Source organism: Scyliorhinus torazame, chromosome 5 (assembly GCF_047496885.1).
Source record: "Scyliorhinus torazame isolate Kashiwa2021f chromosome 5, sScyTor2.1, whole genome shotgun sequence".
Taxonomy (NCBI): Eukaryota; Metazoa; Chordata; class Chondrichthyes; order Carcharhiniformes; family Scyliorhinidae; genus Scyliorhinus; species Scyliorhinus torazame.
In genome coordinates, this window is record NC_092711.1 from 217490037 (window position 1) to 217510942 (window position 20906).

At 50.2% G+C, this 20906-nt stretch overlaps 1 protein-coding gene across 1 annotated transcript in view; it reads right to left on the minus strand.

Moving 5' to 3' along the window:
- LOC140420946 (sodium/hydrogen exchanger 2-like) overlaps positions 1-20906 on the minus strand; it is a 230708-nt gene that overhangs the window by 39742 nt on the left and 170060 nt on the right. The window contains exons 8-9 of the mRNA XM_072505131.1: positions 19629-19793; positions 4486-4588 (exon numbers count right to left, since the gene is read on the minus strand). Coding sequence (XP_072361232.1) covers positions 4486-4588; positions 19629-19793 — 268 coding nt within the window. The remainder of the gene's footprint in view (positions 1-4485; positions 4589-19628; positions 19794-20906) is intronic.

Below are 20906 nucleotides of genomic sequence, written 5' to 3' on the forward strand. Positions count from 1 at the left end.
TCTTAAAAAATGGTATTCGTGAAGTCTCCCCTGAAAAATTAAAACAAAAGGGAATGGGACTTCACATTTATATTATTTCATTTTTAGTGCAAGGGAGGTTGATTGACAGTCACTGAATTTACTAGAATGGGAACAACAAGGCTCAACTGTCTTTGCTGAGTTTAATGGAAAATAATTGAGCTGAATAAAACAATTGCTAATTAAAAGGGGGGAGAGATGCCATCTTTTGTGAGACCAAAGTGGGGAGTGGTGCAACTTGAATAACAACGTGTGGATCTTCACAACCAGACATCTCTTCATCTGGAGTTGCTGGAGCATTTAATTTAGATTCTTGTGCACATTTGGATAGCAGGACGCACCATTGAGGTTGAGGTCTTCTCTTGGTAAGAGATTGAGATGAATCAAATTGGTGGCTGACGAACTTGACTGACACTCATCCTAGATAAGGCTGGAGCAGAGAGGCATTTGGATCCCTGCTGCTGATTCCCAGCTACTTTTTCACTGAGCACACTGGACGAAGTGGGTGGAGGGAAATAGGTGATATGTCATCATATTTCCCCCGTTACTGGTAAGCCTGATGCACGGTGGCACAGTGATTAGCACTGCTGCCTCATAGCGTCAGAGAGCCAGGCTCAATTCCAGCCCTTGGGTGACTGTGTGGAGTTTACACTTTCTCCCCGTGTCTGCGTGGGTTTCCTCCGGATGCTCCAGTTTGCTCCCACAGTCCAAAGATTTGCAGGTTAGGTGGATTGGCCATGTTAAGTTGCCCGATTAAATCCAACCATTCCAAATGGGAAGCATAGGGCACTCACTTCTAAAGGATGGAATGAAAGCAATGACATAGAGCAAATTCTAACTTTAGCCCACAGCAGTTTCAGAGCCAAAGTGGGTGAGGAGCTTTTTCTATAATAATTGCAAGGCTGGTCTTGTTGAAAACTGACATTCCGCATGAGCATTAAGACTTCATTTGGAAACTTAAAGGAACTCTGTTAGGCAATGAGCTTTAATTATCGGTTAATTCTCAGAGGTGTATTGGCGGACATTATGAAGGATAATGACACCATTTGAAAGTGAGGAAAGGTAGCTGATATTCTAGCACCTCAGAGAGTAGCTTGGATCAGAAAGAATGAATTAGGTGCTAAGTCCATTTAAACGCATGCAACCGTGTCTATGTTTCAGAGTTTGATGCCACAAGGTTCTGTTCATAAACCAAATTAAATGGAAGTGCGGTGATTTGTAGAAATACAACATATCTTGATAGAATTGAAGGGATAACAAAGGTTGGTTCAATCTTAAACTTGCCAAATGTGACAAAAAGTACCTTCATGCTGTCATGGCAACAATCAGTTTTTCTCCATGCTCTATTGCTGGACTCTTTATCAAAATTGCAAGATCAAGGTTATTCCATGCTTGGTCATTTTTTTAAACTTCATTGATGGGATGTAGCTACCACTGTGGCAAGGCCAACATTTATCATACATCCTTAATTTGCCCTGAGAAAGCAGTGTTGAGCTGCCTTGAACCACTGCAGTTAGTGTGGTGTAGCTACACACACAGTGCTGTTAGTGAGAGAATTCCAGGGACACAATTCAATTAAATGGGAACAAAGTTCCACAGCGAGCGCATTTAGCCGGGTGTTTCCCGGCGCTTGCAGCGCCAAGAAACACCTCGCTATAAAACACCACTTGCATTGAATAAGGGGCCTCAGCAGGGAACGCACACAAAAAATGCCAGCTTGGCATCTTGGCAGTGTCACTTGGTCACGTTGGCAGTGCAAGGCTGGCACCCAGGTGGCATTGCCAGGCTGTCCGGCTGGTAGTGCCAGGGTGGCACCAAGGGGCATGCACCTGGGAGCCTCCAATCCCCTGAGAGACTCCCACGAGTATCATTCTATCTGGTCCCCATTTGTGGAAACGGGTACTGAACGGCGCCCCCCCCAAAATCTTCGAGGCGAAGGGGATAGATCCCAACGCCTTGGGTACCTCGAGAAACTGCATATTAAAGTGAGACTAGCTATCTCGCTCTAATATGCAGATTTTCTTTAAAAAAGAGTTAGCTCTCATGAGGTGTTGCAAGCCGGGTAGATGCCAGGACTGGGGTCTCCCAGACTCTATTGGCCACGCTGCGCCATGGTGAGCTGTCTTTTGGGTGCAGCATGGCCGTTGGATGGCACCCCAGGTTTTTGATTCAGCGACGATGGATGAAGGAACAGCAATATATTTTCCAAGTCAGGATGGTGTGTGAATTGGAGGGAATTTTCAACTGGTGGTGTTCCCAAGCGTTTGCTATCTTTGTGCTTCCACGTGGTATTTCTGTAAGTTTGTAGATACACTTTATACAGTCTAGGTCATATTCATGCTACACCACAATGTGGGGGGAGGGGGGGGGTACAGTTCAGCATTAATCTGACATTAAAAAAGTAATTGAACAGTCTTCACTGAAAACCTTCAGTGATGTCATAACAACATATGCTTCTGCTAAGACACTTTGCCACATAAATTAGACCCTTAAAATATAGTTGCATTGTTTCATTACCATCTCTGTGTTTGGATGGGGATTCACTGAATTCAGTGTTCAAAGTATTAAAGGTAGCTCATTGAATCAAGCAAGTCTATGCTAATTGGTTAATTTGACATGTTGGCTGGACCCAGACTGATTGACTGTGAAACGCCTTTGACCTTTATTCTAAATGGCAAATTTGTTGGGAAATGTCAAGGTAGCAGAGATCATGTGACTGGCTGTTAACTTAAATAATCAGGAGAAATGCAGTTGCTCTTTGCCACACTGATTTTACAAAAGATGTTGAAAAACATACCGATATTTGACTCTGCACTAGTCGCCAGGAGACAGATAATGGCAGGGAGACTGAGCTGGGTTTGTGACTCGGCAGCATCGTTTTGGCATGTGGGTGACGAGAAACTATTTTTCAAAGATTTATTTTAGATGGAGGGGTGTCTCAGCGGAAGCATATGTTACCTTGGTGTTACAGGGCTATAAATCAGTACAAATTTGCAGTGGCGACTGTTCAATTGTGTATTTAATGTCAAATTAATTAGTCTGTTGATTCATAGCCTGTGCGTCAATGCAATAAACTGTATGTTCATAAACTTACCAAGGCTGAGATCACCGCATGGCACAATGTGATATAGTCCTATAAATTGTATTGCAGTCAGAAGGGTTCTCTGTATGATCCCCGAGTCTCACAGTAGTTACTTAGTGGTTAAACAAACAAAAGGGTCACCCTTTTGGAACAGCGATGAAGAGATATTTTCTCTCTCGGAGGATTGTGCGACTTTGGAACTCTCTGCCTCAGAAGGCGGCCGAAGCGGGCTCATTGAATATATTTAAGGTGGAGGTAGATAAATTATTGTTGAGCAAGAGATTCAAAGGTTATCGGGCGGGCGGGAGTAGATGGGACTGTGGAATTTGAAAAGTAAACAGATCAACCATGATCCCATTGAATGCAAGCTCAAGGGGCTTCTGAATAGCCTACTTCTATCCCTATTTCTTATGTTTCCATGTAAAGACACACAAGGGTAGATTTTCAACTCTGCCTCCCAGTTGTTGCCATAATAGAAATCGCCCGATTTTCACCGATATATGCATTGTGGTTAAGTGCCAGTAATCCAGAGGCCTGGACCAGTAATCCAGACATTATAAATTCAAAGATAAAAGCAAATTACTGCGGGTGCTGGAATTTGAACCAAAAACAGAAAATGCTGGACAATCTCAGCAGGTCTGACAGCATCTGTGGAGAGAGAAGGGAGCTAACATTTCGAGTCTGGATGACTCTTTGTCAAAACTAGAGAGAACTGGAAATAGGATGAGATTTATAGGATGAGGTGAATGCTGTATATCGTCCATGTCTCTGATGCTCTGACCAATATGGAAACAAGACTGGCGAATATATTCAATGTACAACACAGGGAATATAAAGTGAGGAAATCCACAAAGCACAAGAACATTTTGAACCAAGTTGTTATAGAAACATAGAATTTACAGTGTAGAAGGAGGCCATTCAGCCCATTGAGGTTTCACCGGCACTTGGAAAGAGCACCCTACTTAAGCCCACGCCTCCACCCCATCCCTGTAACCCACCTAACCCTTTCGGACACTAAGGGCAATTTAGCATGGCCAATCCATCTAACCTGCACATCTAGGACGTGTGGGGGATAACCGGAGCACCTGAAGGAAATCCACGCAGACACGGGGAGAATGTGCAGACTCCGCACAGGCAGTGACCCAAGCCGGGAATCGAACCTGGGACCCTGGAGCTGTGAAGCAACATTACTAACCACTGTGCTACTGTGCCGACCATATACGCAAATCACTCTGGCATCATCTTATATTTCAGTGGGACCATGCAGTACTGCAAAACAAACCGGGCGCCCAAACCAGTGAAAGCTGGAGCCCCGCTGGACTGAGAGAGCTGTGTACTTCAGAAATAAACATAATATTGCAGAACAAAGAAACTTTCATGCATACCGTTTGCCTTATTCGATAAAGATTTCTTATCAAGAGCTCCTGGATGTTATCGAACTGTTCTGAAGGAACCGGACTTTTGGAAACTTCAGCACTTTTTTCATCGCTGTTAAAGGAAGATTAAAAAACGTGATTAATTATCGCAGCATCTCGATGTTGAAAATGCACCAGCTTTTGCCAATTAGTTTCCCAGGAGTTCTCTCATGAAAGTACAAGCTGTTAAATCCCTGCCTTAAATCCCTGTTATTCATCATTTTAAATTGCCATTTACTATGATACCTAGGTCACAGTAATTCAGCATCATGATCAGGGGATGAAACCTGTCTGGTTCATATTTAGAGATGGCTGGCTAAAAAAAACTCCTAAAATTTAAAGCATTGAATGCAAGCTCAAGGGGCTTCTGAATAGCCTACTTCTGTCCCTATTTCTTATGTTTCCATGTAAAGACACACAAGGGTAGATTTTCAACTCTGCCTCCCAGTTGTTGCCACAATAGAAATCGCCCGATTTTTACCGATACATGCATTGTGGTTAAGTGCCAGTAATCCAGAGGCTTGGACCAATAATCCAGACATTATAAATTCAAAGATAAAAGCAAATTACTGCGGGTGCTGGAATTTGAACCAAAAACAGAAAATGCTGGAGAATCTCAGCAGGTCTGACAGCATCTGTGGAGAGAGAAGGGAGGGACGACACTTCGTCAAAACTAGGGAGAACTGGAAATAGGATGAGATTTATAGGATGAGGTGAATGCTGTATATTGTATAATGCTGTATATCAAGGCACTGATTTTCGCTGTCCCCAAACCCCAATTGCAAAGTCTGGTGGGCGGTAGTGCATGCAGCTGAAACAATGACAGTGACTTATCCCCACCAATTGCACTTTCTTCCACTGTGTCCCCTCTAGAACCTGCTCTTTTGAGGAGACGAGCCCAAGTGAAGAAAGTGGGTCCCTGCTTTAAATAAGCAGTTCAGGCCCGAGGACCAGGTGTATCAGAACTCGATCTACAATGAGGGCTGGAGGCCTGGGAGTCAGGGTAGGGTTGTGGACAGTGTATCAGGCAAAACTTTCCAAGTGTTAGATCCTTGGCTCGAAGAAGCTCCATTAATACCCTTTGTCCAATTTTCTTTTCTGTTTCTTTGAAGCCGATTGTCTTCTGGCTGTTTCGGAATATTGCCTGTGTTATATTCCATGATTGTAATACGTCATTACTCTTTGCTTATTTGCAGAATGGTCTGATAGCTATAGTTCAATGAAACTATCAGTCTTCAGTTTAAAGCAAATAACATTTAATGAATAACAAATATAAATACTAATGAGTTTGTTTACTCTTCCACAACTATAACTAATGATAAAGCAAATCAGATGAAGTAATTACTATGTTTCACTACACATGCCAACTAAGCTATCTCTCTCTCTCTAACACTCTGCTATCTAGTCACTCCTGGTACGAAGAGGTGGAAAGATCCTCTTGAGTTCAGTTTATATACCTGGATCTTGTGCTGCCATCTAGTGGTTGTCTAACACTATGATGCTGTTGTTAACCCTTTACATACCACCAGATATACCGATCACTACAGTCTGAGAGAAACGCAACCCGGTTTACCATTGGGCGCTGCTTCCATGAGCAACGCCTTCTATGTTTCTTTGTTCAATTGACCATTTTATAATGCGGGAACCTAGGTGTGTTGTTTGCCTGTTGGGGGGGGGGGGGGGGGGGGGGTGGTTACTGCCGAGAATGACAGTCTACTCTCTAAGGTTAGTCGCTGGATATTAAAGGAGTGCCTGATTTTTCTCTCCCTCATCCAGGGACATTGAGGTCAGTTGCAATGTCCTATTGCCGCCCCAGCTGAGACCTGCTAAGGCATCATGGGTTTCAGTTCACTGTCATCATCAGAAAAGCAAGTAGCCAACTCTGTTTCACCACCCCTGTTTCCTTGCTCACTTGATTTTGGATTAGGCTAAATATTTTAGCATTAATTACAATAACATTGTCGAACTACTTGCTTATGCCGAATCGTGAATCGACAGGGAGCATGGCCACCACATCACGCCCACATACAATTTACACCAACTAAAGCTGGCACTTTGCTACATCTGCTGCTGTATCATTTGCAAGTGACACTGTGGGCATGTGTTACAAAGCGGGTCTGCTGTATTTCCAATGCAGGAGACACGTCAAAACTTGAAAACCCTAGCGGCAGAGCTTGTAATCAGAGTCATTGGTTTATAATGACTGAATCAGTCACGTTCCACTTGCTACATGGGTTTGGGTCTCGGAGTTGGAATTCCGCAATTATGTCCAATCAAATAGTCAGTTTCTCAGCTCAGTAATAACAATGTGTATTTATATCTCGCTTTTAAAATAGAGTAAAATGGCCCAAGGAGCTTCACAAGAGTTTATCTACCAAAGATTTGACAATGCGCCACTGAAGGAGATATCATAACACGACAAAATCATAGAATTTACAGTGCAGACGAAGGCCATTCGGCCCATCTCGTCTGCACGGGCCCTTGGAAAGAGCACCCCACTTAAGCCCACACAGACAGTGACCCAAGCCAGGAATTGAACCTGGGGCCCTGGAGCTGTGAAGCAACGGTGCTAACCACTGTGCTACCGTGCTGCCCTTGCTCAAAGAGCCAGGTAGCAAGGAGCTCCATAATGGAGGAGAGGGAGGTGGAGAGGCAGAGAGCTTTGAGGAAATTCCAGCGCTCAGGAACAAGGCAGCCAAAAACATAGCCAACAACGGTGAAACAAGTAAAATCGGGGTCAGAACCGGAGGGGCAGAGAGATCTGGGAGAGTTACGGAGCTGAAATGACAGAGACAAGGAGAATTTGAAGACAGGGAAAATAACTTTAAAATGTTGGATTGGGAGCCACTGCCAGCTAGCTGGAAAGTGGAGTTCAGGCAGAACGTGATTACATTGAATAGTGGAGCAGGCTCATGGGGTTGAGTGGTCTATTCCTGCTCTTATTCCAGATGTCTGTATGAGCACAGGATGGGTGGATGAATGGGACTTGGTGCAAGTTAAGATCTGGGCAGCAAAATAAGCAAAAATCTATGTAGGGTGGGAACTGTGAGGCTGACTGGGACAGAAATGGAACTGTCACGTCTAAGGGTAAGGCATGCGAGAGGGCTTCTGCAGCAAATGAGCTGAGGAAGAGTTGGGATCAGGTGATGCTTACGACCTGGAGGTAGGCAGTCCTTTGATGGACAGAACTTATCGCTGGGTCATACAAAATTATCTGCAAAAAATGAATTAAAACACACTATTTTTTAATTATCTTAGCGATTTTTCTTCAGGGTCTTTCTGCAGTGCCCTGAAACCCTGATGGGGTTAACTACCCTCTTCATTCACAGTGTTGTGGAGAAGCCGGGTCACCCTGATTTCAACTACGGCTGATTTAGCACAAAGGGGATGGTTTAGCACAGTGAGCTAAACAGCTGACTTGCAATGCAGAACAAGGCAGCAGCGCGGGTTCAATTCCCAGACCGGCCTCGCCGAACAGGTGCCGGAATGTGGCGACTAGGGGCTTTTCACAGTAACTTCATTGAAGCCTACTTGTGACAATAAGCGATTATTATTATTATTATGACATGTGGAGGCGAAAATGGCCACCAAAATGTCCGTCCCCACATCTGCCCCCAGCCATGTGAGACCGAGGAAGCTTTAACTCCCAGGCCTCATTTAAATCTTCCATTGGTGAGTCTCATCTGAATCCGGGAGGAGTGTGTGGTGATATGCATCACTGTATATACACAAGGGGTTAATGTAAATACACTACAACTAAGTAACCACTAGAGGGAGCACCAGAGATGTCATGACATGCAGACATACAGCCAATGGGTCATTACAACAGGAGACAACCAATGGGAAATCAGGACACCCTGAGGTGGCATTACCACAAGGGGGCACTTCACAACCCATATAAAAGGACAGGGCACACGTGCTCGGCCTCTTTCCACAGACAGACACATAGAGAGTACATCAGGGTTGATCAGCAGCATCACACCCAGCACGTGGCTTAGAGAAGGCTGGTAAAGATAGACTGAGTTACTACAGTTAGATTAGCAGAGAGTCGAACTCATTTAAGAACTGTGTTAATAGTTCAATAAACAAGTTGAACTCATTTCATAGTCTGGAGCTTCCTTTGTCAAAGCATACATCAATGAAGCAGCTTATGCTACACAAAGCAGCATAACACAAGAGTGATGAGAAGACTGGTGGCTGGGTGGACGTAGGATTTCAGGATCTGAGGGGTCACTGGCATAAATTCAGTGTTCGTAGGTGGGGTAAGGTGGTTAGGGGGCTGTCTGAGGCAATCTTGGCCAGCAAAGGGACATGGGAAGGTTGAGTGGGGAAGGCCCAAGGTTTCCTGGGCAGGGGGTGGGTCCAGAGTAGACTAAGGTTCAGACATCACAAGGCCCTCAAGAAAACCTTCAAAAATTCAAATATTGGTATTTATCTGGACATGCTCTGGTCACAAATCTGCCTGTCATAGGGATTTAGTGAGCGGACGGGCACTGAGTGTCATGGCTACAACTGGCATTTAAAAATCAGTAAATGATCCCAAATTACAGAATTGAATCTGACATTTAAATACTCAGGAATGGTTGGAAATCCCCCTCTACCAAATTCACGTGTGCGCAAATGTGTCAGAAACACAGCACTGAGCCCCTGACTTCCAGCACTGAGCTCCTGACTCCCAGCACTGAGCCGCTGACTTCCAGCACTGAGCTCCTGACTTCCAGCACTGAGCCTCTGACTTCCAGCACTGAGCCCCTGACTTCCAGCACTGAGCCCCTGACTTCCAGCACTGAGCCCCTGACTTCCAGCACTGAGCCCCTGACTTCCAGCACTGAGCCCCTGACTTCCTGCACTGAGCCCCTGACTTCCAGCACTGAGCCCCTGACTTCCAGCACTGAGCCCCTGACTTCCAGCACTGAGCCCCTGACTTCCAGCACTGAGCCCCTGACTTCCAGCACTGAGCACCTGACTTCCTGCACTGAGCCCCTGACTTCCAGCACTGAGCCCCTGACTTCCAGCACTGAGCCCCTGACTTCCAGCACTGAGCCCCTGACTTCCTGCCCTGAGCCCCTGACTTCCAGCACTGAGCTCCTGACTTCCAGCACTGAGCTCCTGACTTCCTGCACTGAGCTCCTGACTTCCTGCCCTGAGCTCCTGACTTCCTGATCTGAGCTCCTGACTCCCAGCACTGAGCCCCTGACTTCCAGCACTGAGCTCCTGACTTCCTGCCCTGAGCTCCTGACTTCCTGCACTGAGCCCCTGACTTCCTGCACTGAGCCCCTGACTTCCTGCACTGAGCCCCTGACTTCCTGCACTGAGCCCCTGACTTCCAGCACTGAGCCCCTGACTTCCTGCCCTGAGCTCCTGACTTCCTGCACTGAGCCCCTGACTTCCTGCCCTGAGCTCCTGACTTCCTGCCCTGAGCTCCTGACTTCCTGCACTGAGCTCCTGGCTTCCTGCCCTGAGCTCCTGACTTCCAGCACTGAGCCCCTGACTTCCTGCACTGAGCCCCTGACTTCCAGCACTGAGCCCCTGACTTCCAGCACTGAGCTCCTGACTTTCTGCACTGAGCCCCTGACTTCCTGCCCTGAACTCCTGACTTCCAGCACTGAGCTCCTGACTCCCAGCACTGAGCTCCTGACTTCCAGCACTGAGACCCTGACTTCCAGCACTGAGCCGCTGACTTCCAGCACTGAGCTCCTGACTTCCAGCACTGAGCTCCTGACTTCCTGCACTGAGCTCCTGACTTCCTGCCCTGAGCTCCTGACTTCCTGCACTGAGCCCCTGACTTCCAGCACTGAGCCACTGACTTCCAGCACTGAGCCCCTGACTTCCAGCACTGAGCCCCTGACCTCCAGCACTGAGCCCCTGACTTCCAGCACTGAGCCCCTGACTTTCAGCACTGAGCCCCTGACTCCCAGCACTGAGCCCCTGACTTCTAGCACTGAGCCCCTGACTTCCAGCACTGAACCCCTGACTTCCAGCACTGAACCCCTGACTTCCTGCACTGAGCCCCTGACTTCCAACACTGAGCCCCTGACTTCCAGCACTGAGCCCCTGACTTCCAGCACTGAGCCCCTGACTTCCAGCACTGAGCCCCTGACTTCCAGCACTGAGCCCCTGACTTCCAGCACTGAGCCCCTGACTTCCAGCACTGAGCCCCTGACTTCCAGCACTGAGCCCCTGACTTCCAGCACTGAGCCCCTGACTTCCAGCACTGAGCCCCTGACTTCCAGCACTGAGCCCCTGACTTCCTGCACTGAGCCCCTGACTTCCAGCACTGAGCCCCTGACTTCCAGCACTGAGCCCCTGACTTCCAGCACTGGGCCCCTGACTTCCAGCACTGAGCCCCTGACTCCCAGCACTGAGCCCCTGACTTCCAGCACTGAACCCCTGACTTCCAGCACTGAGCCTCTGACTTCAAGCACTGAACCCCTGACTTCCAGCACTGAACCCCTGACTTCCAGCACTGAACCCCTGACTTCCAGCACTGAACCCCTGACTTCCAGCACTGACCCCCTGACTCCCAGCACTGAGCCCCTGACTTCTAGCACTGAGCCCCTGACTTCTAGCACTGAGCCGCTGACTTCCAGCACTGAGCTCCTGACTTCCAGCACTGAGCTCCTGACTTCCAGCACTGAGCCGCTGACTTCCTGCACTGAGCCCCTGACTTCCAGCACAGCCGCTGACTTCCAGCACTGAGCCCATGACCTCCAGCACTGAGCCCCTGACTTCCAGCACTGAGCCCCTGACTTCCAGCACTGAGCCGCTGACTTCCTGCACTGAGCCCCAGACTTCCAGCACTGAGCCCCTGACTTCCAGCACTGAGCCCCTGACTTCCAGCACTGAGCCCCTGACTCCCAGCACTGAGCCCCTGACTTCCAGCACTGAACCCCTGACTTCCAGCACTGAGCCTCTGACTTCCAGCACTGAACCCCTGACTTCCAGCACTGAACCCCTGACTTCCAGCACTGAACCCCTGACTTCCAGCACTGAGCCCCTGACTCCCAGCACTGAGCCCCTGACTTCTAGCACTGAGCCCCTGACTTCCAGCACTGAGCTCCTGACTTCCAGCACTGAGCTCCTGACTTCCAGCACTGAGCCGCTGACTTCCTGCACTGAGCCCCTGACTTCCAGCACTGAGCCGCTGACTTCCAGCACTGAGCCCCTGACCTCCAGCACTGAGCCCCTGACTTCCAGCACTGAGCCCCTGACTTCCAGCACTGAGCCGCTGACTTCCTGCACTGAGCCCCAGACTTCCAGCACTGAGCCGCTGACCTCCAGCACTGAGCCCCTGACTTCCAGCACTGAGCCCCTGACTTCCAGCACTGAGCCCCTGACTTCCAGCACTGAGCTCCTGACTTGCAGCACTGAGCCCCTGACTTCCAGCACTGAGCCCCTGACTTCCAGCACTGAGCCCCTGACTTCCTGCACTGAGCCCCAGACTTCCAGCACTGAGCTCCTGACTTCCAGCACTGAGCTCCTGACTTCCTGCACTGAGCCCCTGACTTCCTGCACTGAGCCCCTGACTTCCAGCACTGAGCCCCTGACTTCCTGCACTGAGCTCCTGACTTCCTGCACTGAGCCCCTGACTTCCAGCACTGAGCCCCTGACTTCCAGCACTGAGCCCCTCACTTCCAGCACTGAGCCCCTGGCTTCCAGCACTGAGCTCCTTACTTCCAGCACTGAACCCCTGACTTGCAGCACTGAGCCCCTGACTTCCAGCACTGAGCCCCTGACTTCCTGCACTGAGCCCCTGACTTCCTGCACTGAAACCCTGACTTCCAGCACTGAGCTCCTGACTTCCAGCACTTAGCCCCTGACTCCCAGCACTGAGCCCCTGACTTCCAGCACTGAGCCCCTGACTTCCAGCACTGAGCTCCTGACTTCCAGCACTGAGCCGCTGACTTCCTGCACTGAGCCCCTGACTTCCAGCACTGAGCTCCTGACTTCCAGCACTGAGCCCCTGACTTCCAGCACTGAGCCCCTGACTTCCTGCACTGAGCCCCTGACTTCCAGCACTGAGCCCCTGACTTCTAGCACTGAGCCCCTGACTTCCTGCACTGAGCCCCTGACTTCCAGCACTGAGCCCCTGACTTCCAGCACTGAGCCGCTGATTTCCAGCACTGAGCCCCTGACCTCCAGCACTGAGCCCCTGACTTCCAGCACTGAGCCGCTGATTTCCAGCACTGAGCCCCTGACCTCCAGCACTGAGCCCCTGACTTCCAGCACTGAGCCCCTGACTTCCAGCACTGAGCTCCTGACTTCCAGCACTGAGCTCCTGACTTCCAGCACTGAGCTCCTGACTTCCAGCACTGAGCTCCTGACTTCCAGCACTGAGCCGCTGATTTCCAGCACTGACCCCTGACTTCTAGCACTGAGCCCCTGACTTCCAGCACTGAGCCGCTGACTTCCAGCACTGAGCCCCTGACCTCCAGCACTGAGCCCCTGACTTCCAGCACTGAGCCCCTGACCTCGAGCACTGAGCCCCTGACTTCCAGCACTGAGCCCCTGACTTCCAGCACTGAGCTCTTGACTTCCAGCACTGAGCCCCTGACTTCCAGCACTGAGCCCCTGACTCCCAGCACAGAGCCCCTGACTTCCAGCACTGAGCCCCTGACCTCCAGCACTGAGCCCCTGACTTCCAGCACTGAGCCCCTGACTTCCAGCACTGAGCCCCTGACTTCCAGCACTGAGCCCCTGACTTCCTGCACTGAGCCCCTGACTTCCAGCACTGAGCTCCTGACTTCCAGCACTGAGCCCCTGACCTCCAGCACTGAGCACCTGACTTCCAGCACTGAGCCCCTGACTTCCAGCACTGAGCTCCTGACTCCCAGCACTGAGCCCCTGACTTCCAGCACTGAGCTCCTGACTTCCAGCACTGAGCTCCTGACTTCCAGCACTGAGCCCCTGACTCCCCGCACTGAGCTCCTGACTTCCAGCACTGAGCCTTGACTTCCAGCACTGAGCCACTGACTTCCAGCACTGAGCCCCTGACTTCCAGCACTGAGCTCCTGACTTCCAGCACTGAGCCCCTGACTTCCTGCACTGAGTCTGACTTCCAGCACTGCGCCCCTGACTTCCAGCACTGAGCCCCTGACTTCTAGCACTGAGCCGCTGACTTCCAGCACTGAGCTCCTGACTTCCAGCACTGAGCTCTTGACTTCCAGCACTGAGCCCCTGACTTCCAGCACTGAGCCCCTGACTCCCAGCACAGAGCCCCTGACTTCCAGCACTGAGCCCCTGACCTCCAGCACTGAGCCCCTGACTTCCAGCACTGAGCCCCTGACTTCCAGCACTGAGCCGCTGACTTCCTGCACTGAGCCCCAGACTTCCAGCACTGAGCTCCTGACTTCCAGCACTGAGCTCCTGACTTCCTGCACTGAGCCCCTGACTTCCTGCACTGAGCCCCTGACTTCCAGCACTGAGCCCCTGACTTCCTGCACTGAGCTCCTGACTTCCTGCACTGAGCCCCTGACTTCCAGCACTGAGCCCCTGACTTCCAGCACTGAGCCCCTCACTTCCAGCACTGAGCCCCTGGCTTCCAGCACTGAGCTCCTTACTTCCAGCACTGAACCCCTGACTTGCAGCACTGAGCCCCTGACTTCCAGCACTGAGCCCCTGACTTCCTGCACTGAGCTCCTGACTTCCTGCACTGAGCCCCTGACTTCCAGCACTGAGCCCCTGACTTCCAGCACTGAGCCCCTCACTTCCAGCACTGAGCCCCTGGCTTCCAGCACTGAGCTCCTTACTTCCAGCACTGAACCCCTGACTTGCAGCACTGAAACCCTGACTTCCAGCACTGAGCTCCTGACTTCCAGCACTGAGCCCCTCACTTCCTGCACTGAGCTCCTGACTTCCAGCACTGAGCTCCTGACTTTCTGCACTGAGCTCCTGACTTCCAGCACTGAGCCCCTGACTTCCTGCACTGAGCCCCTGACTTCCAGCACTGAGCCTGACTCCCAGCACTGAGCCCCTCACTTCCTGCACTGAACACCTGACTTCCAGCACTGAGCCCCTGACTTCCTGCACTGAGCCCCTGACTTCCAGCACTGAGCCCCTGACTTCCAGCACTGAGCCCCTGACTTCCAGCACTGAGCCTGACTCCCAGCACTGAGCCCCTCACTTCCTGCACTGAACACCTGACTTCCAGCACTGAGCCCCTGACTTCCTGCACTGAGCCCCTGACTTCCAGCACTGAGCCCCTGACTTCCAGCACTGAGCCCCTGACTTCCAGCACTGAGCCGCTGACTTCCAGCACTGAGCCCCTGACTTCCAGCACTGAGCCCCTGACTTCCAGCACTGAGCTCCTGACTTCCTGCACTGAGCTCCTGACTTCCAGCACTGAGCCCCTGACTTCCAGCACTGAGCCCCTGACTTCCAGCACTGAGCCGCTGACTTCCAGCACTGAGCCCCTGACTTCCAGCACTGAGCCCCTGACTTCCTGCACTGAAACCCTGACTTCCAGCACTGAGCTCCTGACTTCCAGCACTTAGCCCCTGACTCCCAGCACTGAGCCCCTGACTTCCAGCACTGAGCCCCTGACTTCCAGCACTGAGCTCCTGACTTCCAGCACTGAGCCCCTGACTTCCAGCACTGAGCCCCTGACTTCCAGCACTGAGCCTGACTCCCAGCACTGAGCCCCTCACTTCCTGCACTGAACACCTGACTTCCAGCACTGAGCCCCTGACTTCCTGCACTGAGCCCCTGACTTCCAGCACTGAGCTCCTGACTTCCAGCACTGAGCTCCTGACTTCCAACACTGAGCTCCTGACTTCCAGCACTGAGCTCCTGACTTCTATTTTAATCGTCTGCCCTATTTGGCCCCCCCATGCACCAATACCCTGACTCCCTCCCTCCCCACCACCCTCCTTTCCCCTCTCTCCCCACCACCCCCATTCCTTTCCTTCTGTTGGTACAGAGGCGAGGGTATCTGGTCTCTCCAGCGCAAAGTCTAGTGCTTGCACGATTTTTTTTTTGTGGAAACGTGTTGTGGACTGTTTTAATAATCAGAGTACCCCCCCCGCACATTGGTACTGAGAGGAGGGTACCCTGTTTCCCCAGCACAAATTTAGCGTTTGGACCATTTGGCCTTGTATATATTTTTTACTGTTTTAATAAAAAAATATGGCCAATCCACCTACCCTGCACATCTTTGGGTTCTGGGGGTGAAACACACGCAGACATGGGGAGAATGTGCAAACTCCACACGGACAGAGCCGGGATCGAACCTGGGACCTCAGCGCCGTGAGGCTGCAGTGCTAACCACTGCACCACCGTGCTGCCCATGTTCAAGTCCTCCAGGAGACTGAAAAACGCACAGCCCATTTTCTAAACGAAAAACATTTTCTGTAAATAGACTGCAGACTTTCCAGCATTTTGGAGATGCTGTTCATCAGTACCTGTTACTACATCTCAGTATTGCAGTGCGTTTATGCTACTTTAACATCAGTATGAAATGATTTCTAGTTCACAACAACTACCCTGCATTTATCGGGTTTTAAGGAAGATTGAAGTAGCTGCTTTAGGGGGGGGTCTCATTCTGTGTTGCTCAGTATCAGGTTGAACCCTTACCCAGGATTAGGCTGAACTCCCTGGGCTGGATTCTCTGGTCGCCGATGCCGAAATCGCGTTCGGCGAACAGTTGGAGAATCGCATTTCCCGACCGAATTGGGGGCGGGTCAGCTTTCGCGATGCTCTGCAGAGTGCGCCGTGCACGTATTGATAGCCTCGGGCCATTGCCTGTGGTCCCCCTTGATGCTCCGCCCCCAACTGGCCGAGTTCCCGATGGCGCGAGCCACGTGTGGTCTCATTCGTTGGGAACTCAGCGTGGCGGCTGCGGACTCAGTCCAGCGCCGCCACAGTCGGAGGAGGGCCGATTCCCCGGCAGGGGGAACATTATTTGGGGCTGGGGGCACCGTGGTGGGGCGGTCCGTGGAGCGCGAGCCGGCTGAAGGGGTGGAGGGACTATTTCGAGGGCCGGGACCGCGAGCAGCCTCCACCATGAAGCACGGCGCGGCCGTTGCAAGCTGCAGCTGTGCGCATGCGCGGCCACGGACCTGGGAATTTTTCGGAGCTATCGGCAGCTAGAGCCAGGTGCTCTACGCTGCCGTCCTGCTAGCCCCCAGCAAAACGGGGAATCGGTGGCCGTTTTGCCCCAGTTCTTCTGGGGCAAAACGCCAACGTTCCCATGCCGGCGTGGGTATACAGCCCCAGAATCGGCAAATCCAGCTCCCTATATACCAGTAGAATTAGTGTTAAACACCCTTCACAAAAATGCTTAAAATGTAACGAGACTCGATGGTTGCCTTATGCACTTTGATGCTAATCGATCTGATGTAAATTTCCAACTGTGTGGTTTGTTTCCTCAACTCACCATTTCGGTATTAAAGAGCCTACACTGTGCATAATGCAGCTCAAGGATAGACAGAGAACCCCACGCATCAAGCCAAATGTAATCAAAGTCTCCCCTCACTCCACAGGAAGCAGATGTTTATAAATCTTCCCAACCAAAGCAACCAGTATAGTTGTTCGCAATAATTCAACACCTTCAGACAAAGAGTAAAAGTAAAGGCACAGCAGTTGCTGGAGAATGAATTATGGATTTCCATTACTACAAAGGTTCATGTGAAATGCTTCAACCTGGACCATTGAAACAATCAGATAGAGATTTGTTTTGTACAGAGCGCATGATGGGTCATAACAAATTGGCAGCTAATTTTGGATTTTTTTTTATTCGTTCATGGAAGGCTAGCATTTGTCACCCATCTCCCGTTTCCCTTGAGAGTGGTGAACATTCCTCTTTGACTGCGCCTGTGCATGTTGTGTAGCTACATCCACAGTGCTGTTAGGGAGGGAGATTCAGGATTTGAACCCAAAGACAGTGAAGGAACGGTTTTATATTTCCAAGTAAGGATGGTGTGTGAATTGGAGGGGAATCTCTCGGTGATGATGTTCCCATGTATCTGCTGCCCTTGTCCTACTAGATGGTAGTCTCAGGTTTGGAAGGCGCTGTTGAAGGAGGCTTGGTGTTGTTGCTAACTTTTGGTTGGTTCAATTGGCTCTGTTTTATAATCTTTGCTCTCGAGTCACCAGGTATCTTTATGATACCGCCACGAGGTTCAAGTTCAAGCAATGATCAATAACTCAATACACCGATTAGTAAGATTCAAATCAAAGCACATTTATTATACGCAGTAATCGCTACTCATGCACAAATTCTACACCTAAGCTACTTCTACGACTAACAGGCTTATACTTAGCTTCGGACTGGCCCACCAGGTCAGGGGAACAAATGGCCTTTCATTCGGGTTCTGAGTCTGCGGGATTCGAAGTTGGTATGGACTGGTAGCTAGGTGAACCTATCTCGTAGCGAGCGTTGACTTAAGACTTACTGGATATCGGCGGCAGTTGAACCGGTCATGGTAAAGGTTGGTTCGCGTTGCTGAGTGACCCGGTCAAGAAGAACGATTTGAACTTGGGGGCTTAACTGTATAGTCCCCAGGGGATTCCCGCCTTTCGGGGTGGACCCTGTACCTGGTTCCAAGTGATTGGACTTTGTTCCAATCGCTTGGTTCAATTTCTCCAATACTGGAGCGGTTCCATGATCAATGGGCGGTCTTGAGGTGCTCGTTAACCTCTTTTGTGTTGGCTCCTGCTGGCACCGGGGAGTCTGGTTTAGCTTTGTTTGCCCCAAATGTTGCGATTGTTCCCGGGGATCGCTCATCAGTATGTAGATGGCTGCTACATTATTATGCAGATGGCTGCTTGTATCGATGCTGTCTGGGCTTTTGCAGAGTTTAATACACAGTAAACTTGCACCTGCTGGTTTCTGCCTGTGTTGGCTGAATTTCCCTGCAGCCTTTGCTGTTCTCCATTTTACATCGGGAGTTGGCCAACCCAGGTGAAATGAAATGAAAATCGCTTATTGTCACAAGTAGGCTTCAAATGAAGTTACTGTGAAAAGCCCCTAGTCGCCACATTCCGGCGCCTATTCGGGGAGGCTGTTATGGGAAGGCTGTTAGGTGGCTACAGTGTGTTGCGACAGGACTTCTTGTAGATGGTGCACACTGTTGCCACTCTGCACCCGTGATGAAGGGAGGAAATGTTGAAGTTGGCGGGTTGAGTGCCGACCAAGTATGATTGTGGATGGTGTTGAGCTCCTTGAGTATTGTTGGAACCTCACTTATCCAGGCAAGTGGAGAGTATTCCATCACACTTCAACTTGTGCCTTGGTGACGTTGAACAGGCTTTGGGGAGTCAGGAGATGAGTTACTTGCTACAGAATTGCAGATCCTGATCTTGGCTGGAATTCTCTGACTGTTTGGATTCTTTATTCCTGCTGGCAGCGCATCCCCACCCATTGGTTTCCCGGTGGCATGGGTGACTTCAATGGGAAATCCCATTGATAAGTGGTGGGAAGAGAGAATCCTTCCGCTAGCGTATGGAGCGTCGCCGAGAAACACATGGTTGGGGAATGGAAAATCCAGCCCGTGATGTTTAGCTGCTTTTATAGAATTGTGTCTTGTCCATCGCTTTGAGGTTTCTACTTTCTGCAATCCAGAACTATACAAGTGGCACTGGCCAGCATTGTACAGAGATCAGCATGTAGATCTATATTTTGGCTACAAATTAAGATTTGTTAACAAAAGATAAGCAGAAAGACAAACAGAAAGATAGACTTGGATAGGTAAAAATCTTTTGTTGATCTGGGCTAAAGTTGCATGTACAGCAAAGTTGAAGCTTGGAATGAAAACTCTGCACTGACACGAACATTGACGATTTATCGGGGTACAAATTAGTCTCAGGCAAAATGCCAGGCAATGGCCATCTCCAATCAGAGAGATTGACATTCTTGACATTCAACAACATTAGCATGGGTGACTTCCCCCACACAGGTCCAGACTACCAGAAAGGATTTCCAGTGAGTGACAAAAACAAGATCCTCCATAAATATCAGACATGACACAATTCCTCTTGCTGTGCCTTCCTAACTGATAGCACTGGCGTGGCCAACATGTACAGAGGAATAGCAGCCAGTGGAACTTAGAACTTTGCAATGGTCAACTCAAAGATGAATGAAACAGTGCTCAGTTTGCAACAGGAAGTCTACTCACGGGAGAGAAGCGAGGGATGGTGCTCCAACCAGCTGGCCCGCCTCAGCCAGCTCAATGGCATGCTTCTTCTCCAGCTTCTGGTATAAAACCACAATGCTGGATTTCGACAAATGTTGCTCTCTGATGAAAATCTTGTTGAGATATTTGCTGTTGAAGTTCTCCAACCTGTAAGAAATGGGAAGAAAATTGTAATGGGGATTCTGGAAATGGTTGTGTTTGGACAAATGCAGCTCAACCGATTGCAACCCACTTGCCAGTCCAGATAAAAGAGGAGATTTGATGGAGGTATTAAACATCATGAAGAGTTTTAAAGGAGTAAATAAGGAGAATCTGTCGCCGATGGGAGGAGGTTTGGTATTGGAATGACGCAGATGTAAGATGATTAGCAAAAGATCCAGAGCTAATCCATTCCGTTTCTGGTCAATGGTAACCCCCAGGATACTGATATTGGGGGATTTAGCAATGGTATTGCCATTGAATGTCATGGGGAAATGGTTAGATTGTTGAAGATGGTCATTGCCTGAAATTAGTGTGGCATGGACGTTACTCGGCACTTGTCAGCTCCATTCTTAATATTGTCCAGGTCTTCCTGCCAATGGACACAGACTGTTTCTGTATCTAAGGAGTCGTGAACGATGGTGAACATTGTGCAGAAAACATCCCCGCTTCTGACCTTATGATAGAAGGAAGACCATTGATGTAACAGCTGAAGATGGTTGGGCCTTGGACTCTACCCTGAGGGAGTCCGGTAAGGGCAGCACGGCATCATAGTGGTTAGCACTGTTTCTTCACAGTGCCAGGGTCCCAGGTTCAATTCCCGGCTGGGTTACTGTCTGTGTGGAGGCTGCACATTCTCCCCGTGACAGCGTGGGTTTCCTCCGGGTGCTCTGGTTTCCTCCCACAGTCCAAAGACATGCAGGTTAGGTGGATTGGCCATGCTAAATTGCCCTTAGTGTCCAAAAAGTTTAGGAGGGGTTATTGGGTTATGGGGATAGGGTGGAAGTGAGGGCTTAAGTGGGTCGAATGGCCTCCTTCTGCACTGTATGTTCTATGTCCTGGAACTGAGATGATTGACCTCCAACAAATACAACCCTCTTCCTTTGTGCCAGGTATGAGTCCAAACTATGAACCCATGCTACCTCTTAAAGAGGAACAAGGAGGTTCTCTGCTGTTTTGACTGATATGGGGCGTCATTCTCCGATCCCCCGCCGGGTCGGAGAATCGCCGGGGGCTGGCGTGAATCCCGCCTCCGCCGGTTGCCGAAGTCTCCGGCACCGG